We start from the raw sequence: 8,814 nt of genomic DNA on the forward strand, positions 1-8,814 counted from the left end.
CACACCCACTGATGCTGGTGTCTCTCTCCACGCTACAGTCAAGGTGCTATTCTGCATAGATTATTTTGGGGCTAGTACAACTTGTGCTTTGCAATCTACAGTAGTAATGTTGACCGCCATGTGCTGGCTACTGGTTGGATGTTGTGGGCTCGCCTTTGTGAACCTCTCAGGTAAGAGATTGGTACACTGGCTTGTTTTAAGAGTGATTCCTAGCATGTGTGCTGACAAAATGAGACATCATAAAACACTAGAGTCATCACTTTATCCCAAGCATTACATTTAAGCTGCTCTTGAAGTTATCTTTGTATCGATATTTACAAATATTTTACATGTTGGATATTTATAAACGTTTGCTTTGCAAGTATTTTGTGTTGTTGTTGCATTGGACCACGTCTCCAGCATTGTTTCCTGCCCATCTGTGTAAAAGAGGAAGTCAAACTAACCTCACAATATATCTGTAATAAACATTTAGTTGTGATCCATGTACAATTTGTTACATCCAAGATTGTTTAATCCATTGTATTATTGGTATTAGCCATTCATTTATGTTTTGTTTTTTTACACTTACTTCGTCGTTTTGTGTCATTGTAAAATAAGCAGAATATTTATTAGGCTGTTACTGTAAAACAGGCATACAGTCATTTGAAATAGCTTGGGTAGGCTTATACATTATTTCATATACTGATGTCTAACACGCTTACACATTTATATATTATATAATTAATCAGATACGAAAGATTACAGGAATTATATGAAAGATTAGTGTTTGATTATCTATGTGATAAATGCCATTTCCTCATAACAAATATCTGACAACATTTGCTAATGAATCATGTTAATTTAACAGTAGTAGGTTTTATAAAATAGTTCAACGCTTCCATCACCTGTCTCACTGACCAAACCTTGTGTCTCTCATCCCATACGTCTCTCCAGTGGCTTTAAACAGCCCCCTACAGGTCACCCAGAAGCCTCGTTTCTTTGGGGTGAAGACCAATCGCACTGTGGTCATATTCTGTGTGGTGTCGGACCGAATCCAGTCTGCCACGGTGGAATGGTACAAGGCCTCAGAATACAACACCACTGGGAAGAAGATAGAGGGGGACCGGGTCACTGTGAGGCAGAAGAGCATGTTACGAAATGCCTCGATCGAACTCAGACATGTAGAGACGGAGGACACCGGATTTTACTTTTGTCTGATTAACAACATCACCTGGGGGCCAGGGACAGAGCTACAAGTGCTCAGTAAGTAGACTACAGTATAGCCCAATGCAATCTTGGATGGTGACATAAAATGTTAAGAATGATTGGTTGAAAACTATTTGGAATCGTTTTTGTCAATGGGATGGCATCTGTTTAAGGATATGTATTGCTTTATTAACTACTATGATTTAAAAATATATATATAATCCGCATCATTGTCATCGTCGGATTTAAAGATGGTCATAGATTGTCAAACTCGTAATTTGCAAATTTACAAACTCGTAATTCTCTCTCTCTCTGTGTGTGTGTGTGTGTGTATAAAGGACCCTCTAACAGTGAAAATGCAGAAAGGAGAAGCAAACTGAAGGATGCTTTGATATTTCTCCAGGCGTTACTCTTAACGCTGTTTGCTCTTGCCCCACTGCTACGCCACCAATCCCTGGTGAGTCGCATGACACAATAAATATACCTAACTGAAAACCTCAGCAAAAACAAAATTATGTATTTTAATGCATTATCTGGTGTGGTTTCAATATGTTTGAATGTACCTGACACAACAAAACAGATGAAATCATTTATTCACATTGACTACTTACATTCTGATCTTCGAGCTTTTCAAAAGTTTCATTATTTTGACACAAAGGTGAGAGGGTACAGTGTGTGATACAGTATGTGTAAAATATATGGTGTAATATGTACAATTTGATACTTGGTTTTTATTATGCAGAATTGTTTTCAGTTGTCTCTAATTTTCTTTCAGTTGAAGAAGGAAGATGCCATTTATGAGGAACCTGAACATGATCACATCTATGAGGTACAGTATGCTAATGATGATAACAGGGTCTTCTGTGGTTTTTGATGAAAATGGAGCTATAACCCCCTCAATTCTCTATATGTTCTCCCTACTATCTTGTATGCTGCAATAGGCTGCAGTGTAACAATTTGGTTCATATTAAAAGGAGAAGACATCAGAGTTTGGGTCAATTCCGTTTGAATTCATGTCTGTTTAGGGATTATAGGCCTATTGAAAATCAGGTTGCACCTATTTTACGATGCGGTAACACTGTAAATTATTTGAGTTCCTTTGGGAACCATTAAAACTTATAACACTCAGAGCCATATGGTATCATTACCATTATTAACTACCGTATAGTACCAGAAAGTATCCACTGTTACCGCACAATTTCTCATTCTTGAGTGGCTGTGCAACCTGTGTTCAGGACACCTATTCGTGTGCACCAAACAACCTTACGTTCTGCGCATGTTACTTTACGGGGGAAAAATAGGGATTGAAATGCAGCCCATGAAAAACAACTGATATCTCGTGTTTTAACAGACAGATTTTTTATGGGGATGTTTTTATTATGCTAATTTCATTTCCGCAGGCAAATCAAATCAAATCAAATCAAATCAAATTTTATTTGTCACATACACATGGTTAGCAGATGTTAATGCGAGTGTAGCGAAATGCTTGTGCTTCTAGTTCCGACAATGCAGTAATAACGAGCAAGTAATCTAACTAACAATTCCAAAAAAAACTACTGTCATACACAGTGTAAGGGGATAAAGAATATGTACATAAGGATATATGAATGAGTGATGGTACAGAGCAGCATAGGCAAGATACAGTAGATGATATCGAGTACAGTATATACATATGAGATAAGTATGTAAACCAAGTGGCATAGTTAAAGTGGCTAGTGATACATGTATTACATAAGGATGCAGTCGATGATATAGAGTACAGTATCAACGTATGCATATGAGATGAACAATGTAGGGTAAGTAACATTATATAAGGTAGCATTGTTTAAATTGGCTAGTGATATATTTACATCATTTCCCATCGATTCCCATGATTAAAGTGGCTGGAGTAGAGTCAGTGTCAAGTGTTAGTTACTGTGTGGATTGTTATTAATGTAAATTTTTTTGGAGGGGTTGATACATTTTATGTTAGGGAAAATCAAGTTTGACATTTAAAAAAAACTTTAGAAGCCTTCAATACACTACAAGTTTCCTGCATCAACAGGGTGATCAAATTAAGATTCGACACCTGTAGGTTACATCAATTGTTGGGTAATTACAGTCAGCATATAACCAACAAAGATTTCCTTATGTTATGTCTTAAAATAGATTCAACATAAGATACCTATCCACGGCACATAGGCTACCGGTAGATTAATTCCAGCCCTGTTAGTTCTAAATAAAATTAAACCAGTTGAAATCGCACTCTAAATGTATTAAACTTCAGAATTGCATTGTGGGTATACGTGTACACTGTACATACTTATCTATGGATTGTGCACCCATGAAATGGCGTAATCAACCTACTCAGTGACACCCACAGAAGACAACTCTGTAGAGTTTTTTTTTTGTCATTCTGTAGCTCTTATTGCGGGATTTTGATAAGTCCCCTCCCCACTTAGTCTAGTATGTGTGTTGAATATTCATGAGGAGGTGATTTCCCCCAGTCAATGTCCTGCTATAAGAGCTATGATGCTAATATTTGTGTAAACTCTACAAAGTTGTCTTCTGTGGGTGTCACTGAGTAGGTTGATACAGCATTTCATGGGTGCACAATCCATAGGTTAGGCTGTACAGAGTATCATGAATGTTCAATATGCGCAATAGACTAAGTGGAGGTGATTTTTCCACAGTCAAAGTCCCACATTAAGAGCTGTGACGCTAATATTTTTGTTAACATTAGCAACAATAGTGGAATCAGCCTAACTTTAGACGTGATCGGCTATCAGTGACAAACAGGAAATTGTGTTTTTCCTCACAGCTGCATGCTTCTTTCTCTCTCTCTCTCTCTGCTTCAGTGACTCTTTAACCACAGCTTGTTTGTTACCATTGTCATAATGTGGATAACAAAATGTTTTCATTTTAGCATTTGCTAAGGTGGTGTTTCATTTTTTTTGTGTTTGTGCATGTTGAAAACGTTGTGTCGTCATTCCAGCGTACGCTTCTTATTTTCTGCATTCATTTGGCCCCCTCCCCCACCATTTTTTTTTCTATTAACGGTGGGTCTTCATCTTCCTTAAGCACTGCTTCTAATTAAAATAGTACGGACATATTTAGGTACTTCTATTGCTCTAACTTGCTTTACACAATCAACTTGTCGATATACCAAAGACATACCAATAGCATAACCATCAAATTGTCATTAACAAATGGAATTCATGCAAAAGCAGCACATTGTACATAAACTGTAGCCTACTTTTGTATTTATTTCTACGAGTGTATTCATTGCATGTGCACAAAATTACCATTCATCACAATACGTTTAGTTGTAATGTAGTAAATAGTACATTTTCCCACTTTTTCCCCCCCCATCCCCACGCCATTTTTCTGTATTTGACGCATGCAGGGCTTGGAGATCGAGCATTGTGGTGATCTGTATGAGGACATCTCAGTGTATGCTCAGCCTGGGCCAGCAGAGGCTGCTGCAGCTTGGAAGCAGGAGTGAGCTGCATCGGCGCGGAGATGGGGACTGAGCTCTCCTGTCATCCACTGCATCTCAATGCCTATCCGCCCCGTATTCGTTAAGCGTTCAGAGTAGGACTGCTGATCTATGATCAGTTTTTGCCTCAGATGAAAATGAATAGACAAGGGGGATCTGATCAAAGATCTGCACCCCTACTCTGAGATGCAATATGAATACGGCCCTGGACTCAAAGGCCAATGTCTCATCCATGGTGTTACAGGATGTATCTTATGTTTAGTGATTTGTTCAGACGACCACTATTTCTTCATGTTATAGATCCATCCATATGGGTAATGTCATTTTAGAATACATGTGCGCGTGTTCTTTTCGATACCTCCTATATAAGATGCACGCAGAGGAACAGATTGTTGATTCGTGTTTTTCTAATCGCATGTTTTTCTCTTTTCACCTATCTCAAATGTGTTCATGTATTCTTTTCAGTTGTGCTCGATTTGGTGTCTCTATAAAATGAGTTTTGAGTTGGTGCTACTATTTTGATTGTTATATAATAGGGTGAATGCGACAAAAGTTAGTTATTGCAATGCTTGTTTAACGAGGCTTGTCCATAGAAAGGCTCTCTTTTCAGCTTCTCCTGTTTCAGTTGTAAAATACTCAACCTGATCGCGCCCCTTCAAATTGTATCAATGTGGGTGTTTTGTTAAGTGGACATGTGGCCTGGATAAATATGTAGGCCATCCATCGTTGATTGCTAATAATGTTATACTCTTGCCTGTACTATGATATGGCAGCATTGTAAAGTGGACTTTGCCTTAAATATCCAAAGACAAAAAAAACAATTAGTCTCGAGAGAAAGTTGTTTTTGTCTAGAGCTGTCATTTTTTTCAAAAACATCACAATGTTCTATTGTTGTTATGAAAACTATTACTATACCATATACTGTTAAACAGTGATTGCCAAATCCATATGTAGTCAAAAATGCATTTAAAATGCATTCAAAAATGCATTTAATGAAGTAGCAGGTAAAAGCATACATCTACAGTAATTTTGTGTATAAAAATGTATCCAGCAATCATCAACAGAATAAATAAAAGTTAATAAATAACCCAATAAATAAATAGATTTAAAACCAGATAAAAAAAAAAAACACATTTCCATGTGGAATCAATAAACATATCATAAAAAAAGACAAAGAAACAGGCGAAATACATGACGTCACTCATACGTGACGATAATTATTGCGTTGCTGAGTTTAGATGCTGTTTTCTGTAGCTGAACCCAGAAGAACCAGCCTCCTCAGATGTGTCCTAACCTCTTTCCTGACCAGCTCCCATGCATGAGCACTGTATGCCTGCAGATTGGTGACAAAGCCACAAACATATTAGCAGTTGAAAATCAGAATACCCTCATCATACAGAAGAGAACATTGCCTTTACATTTCTATCGCACTGTAGCGCAGCTCTTTAGCATTAAGGATTACATTGAGCCCTAAATTAAACAAGTACATGTTACTGCAGTGTAGATAGGTACACATTGTTAAATCTGTTTACACCATGAACAGTTTCAAGTATTTGTCAAGTAAACAACAATTATTGGATGAGGGAAGGTTTAGCCAAATTGAATCATGTATTTATTTTTGTATTTACAAATACAATGTACTTACACTGTACTTTCCAGTGTAACTACCATTTTCAATGTATGTACAGTATATTGTTATGGACACATGCAGTACCAGTCAAAAGTTTAGACACCCCTACTCATTCAAAGGTTTTTCTTTATTTTTTTTACTATTTTCTACATTGTATAATAATAGTGAAGACATTAAAACCATGAAATAACACATATGGAATCATGTAGTAACCAAAAAATTGTTAAACATCAAAATATATTTTATATTTGAGATTCTTCAAAATAGCCAACCTTTGCCTTGATTACAGCTTTGCACTCTTGGCATATATTTACATTTGTTTAACACTTTTCTGGTTACTACATGATTCCATATGTGTTATTCCATAGTTTTGATGTCTTCACTATTATTCTGAAAAATAAAATAAAACCCTTGAATGAGTAGGTGTGTCCAAACATTTTACTGGTACTGTATGTAGAAGATTATTGTAAAACGGGATCCAATGGCTCAATGTGACCATGATGATTCATCTCATTATGGCCACATATGAAATATTATTTCAATAAAAACTCACCATTCTTTTAAGGACATGGTTGTTGAGCCTCTTGAAGTACATTTGCAGATTCTTGCTATTTTTTTTCTGGGCCCTAACCTGGATTGATGATAAAAGCATGACTGAATGTTTGTATCTCCTATAAGTTATTTTCAATGCATTGTGTTTCCCTACAAATACATTACCAATTTAAACAAAAGGCCCATTAAAGTATAACACAAGTGTGAGTAGTTTAAATAATTTGAGGAGAAAGAATTGCACTATAGTTACAGTCTGTTTGTGGAATAAAAGTAACGTTCTCAATATAGATATTGCATTCCTCCAACTCTCTGATACTCAGTCCATTCATTCAAATTAACATGTGCTCATATTAAAATGTCTAGCATGCATGGTCCTAGATCTGTTTTGACAACTTGATCGTTGTCAATGTCCAACTGAGTTGGTAAGAGAGCACAAACATATCTTGGACCAGGCTAGAGAAGTGCTATTCCAGCTGTAGAATATGAAGATGTTATACTTACACATGACTGAAGGCCATCAGACTGACTGGTGAGAACATTGAGGAAGATCTCCACTTTCTTCTCATCCCAGACAGAGTCTAGTTCTCCATCAAACAGCTCAGCGATCTTGTCAAGGGTTTGGAGGATGAACCAAATTGTGTCATCAGTCTGTAAAATGAAAGACATGAGGAAATGACTTTAACCTGATCCGTACTAAAGTAATTAATATTTGCCAATCGAAATAGTTCATGATGGACATAGAATAATGTCGGGGTGTTCATTTTTCTGGAATGTCAATACAATGCTAATGCATACATCCTCTGTGCACCAGTACATCCCATGCTAAAGGTCGACTATCTCACAAGACTGCCTAACTTACTGGTAAATATTCCGCTTGCTCGTACAGGTCCTCTGGGAAAGGTATGTCCACACTGTCTGTAGTAAACTCCCCACCCTATGTTTAAGAGAAGAAAAAAAAACATGATAAATACAAATTCAATGTATGCATTCAATAATTAATGTACAATATTCAAAATCATAGAATTCAGCTTCAATTTCTGTTGGCACAATACAATTACAGCAATGGTTTAGAATAACAAAAATATAAGAATCTACTCACCATAATATTGAGTAGGTTCATTAAGGTCTCACTGTGTTGTATGAATTTGTGATCGTCCATCCATCTGCAGCCCACCGAGAAACCATTGCACAGGGTTAAAAACAAACAAATAAGCAAAGACTTCGCAGGCCTATGCATGTTGGTAATGAAAACGAGACGTGGAGCAAAAAAAAGTATATCTTTGTAATACAAAACAGGCTTAGCTATGTCAAATGTCACGGTCTTGTTACTAATGTTTAGGTATACCATCTTACCTGTAGGAATGCGACCTTTATAGTTTCTCAAAACGAATAGGGTGAAGCCAATACCCGTTTCACTTTCCGTACCTGCGACGGTTGGAAAACATTTAAGATCACATATTTACCATGACATTTATATTCGTTTATGTTTTACAGGTGTTTGGAAAGTCAATGTATTGTTTTTAGCAATATTCACACACATTGAATAGGCTACTGTAAATGTCATACCAAGCCAGCGTTGAATAGGACGCATCTAAACATGTTTGAGACACTTTTTCCGATTTGCATGGCTTGAGCTGAGGCTATAAATTGCAATTGTTTGCAATTTTCTGTAGGCTTCGTCTCCATGTATTTTTTTCGAGTCATTTTCTGTAAATATTAACGTAGGCTATTCAATAGGATTTTAACTAGCCTATTTGTTTTATTTCATTTAGTAGCAATCGAAATTGGGCTACTTTAATGTTTGCCATTGAACAAAAATATATTATTTATATTAAGCCCATAATGTTATCAATAAAAAAAAAACGTAGGCCTATTTTTCTTTTTGACTTAATAGAACCAGCTACACCAGTCAGACTGTTCTCTCTACTACCGCATGGCAAGCAGCACCAGAGTGCCAAGTCTAGGTTTC

The 8,814-nt window shown here is 36.6% G+C and overlaps 2 protein-coding genes across 3 annotated transcripts; one reads left to right on the forward strand and one right to left on the reverse strand.

The window, feature by feature from the left end:
- On the forward strand, window positions 1-5,802 carry cd79b (CD79b molecule, immunoglobulin-associated beta). Its single transcript, XM_024387010.2, has 5 exons — window positions 1-170; window positions 934-1,242; window positions 1,524-1,642; window positions 1,961-2,014; window positions 4,571-5,802. Exons 1-5 carry the CDS (start codon window positions 107-109, stop codon window positions 4,667-4,669), a joined length of 645 nt encoding a protein of 214 aa, XP_024242778.1. The 5' UTR covers window positions 1-106; the 3' UTR covers window positions 4,670-5,802.
- ifnphi4 (interferon phi 4) lies at window positions 5,613-8,814 on the reverse strand. 2 transcript variants are annotated; one of them, XM_042305251.1, is made up of 5 exons: window positions 7,945-8,814; window positions 7,705-7,779; window positions 7,347-7,493; window positions 6,847-6,924; window positions 5,613-5,996 (listed from the first exon to the last, which is right to left on the reverse strand). In XM_042305251.1, the coding sequence occupies exons 1-5, from the start codon at window positions 8,191-8,193 to the stop codon at window positions 5,898-5,900; spliced, it is 648 nt and encodes a 215-aa protein (XP_042161185.1). In that variant the 5' UTR covers window positions 8,194-8,814; the 3' UTR covers window positions 5,613-5,897. The 2 variants fall into 2 exon arrangements, with proteins under 2 accessions (XP_042161185.1, XP_024242780.1); XM_024387012.2 differs by lacking the exon at window positions 5,613-5,996 and having other exon boundaries at window positions 6,631-6,924; window positions 7,945-8,008; window positions 8,199-8,814.

The sequence above is a fragment of the Oncorhynchus tshawytscha genome, linkage group LG24 (genome assembly GCF_018296145.1).
Source record: "Oncorhynchus tshawytscha isolate Ot180627B linkage group LG24, Otsh_v2.0, whole genome shotgun sequence".
NCBI classification, from domain to species: domain Eukaryota; kingdom Metazoa; phylum Chordata; class Actinopteri; order Salmoniformes; family Salmonidae; genus Oncorhynchus; species Oncorhynchus tshawytscha.

Bases quoted from the DNA above. Each gene is read 5' to 3' on its own strand.
- ifnphi4 (XM_042305251.1), bottom strand. From the start codon at position 8,193: ATGGTATACCTAAACATTAGTAACAAGACCGTGACATTTGACATAGCT. The intron at 7,494-7,704 runs GTAAGTTAGGCA...TTCATTTTACAG, and splicing joins AGCAAGCGGAATATTTACCA to ACTGATGACACAATTTGGTT. The intron at 6,925-7,346 runs GTAAGTATAACA...TCATCAATCCAG, and splicing joins CTGATGGCCTTCAGTCATGT to GTTAGGGCCCAGAAAAAAAA.
- cd79b (XM_024387010.2), top strand. From the start codon at position 107: ATGTTGACCGCCATGTGCTGGCTACTGGTTGGATGTTGTGGGCTCGCC. The intron at 171-933 runs GTAAGAGATTGG...ACGTCTCTCCAG, and splicing joins CGCCTTTGTGAACCTCTCAG to TGGCTTTAAACAGCCCCCTA. The intron at 2,015-4,570 runs GTACAGTATGCT...TGACGCATGCAG, and splicing joins AACATGATCACATCTATGAG to GGCTTGGAGATCGAGCATTG.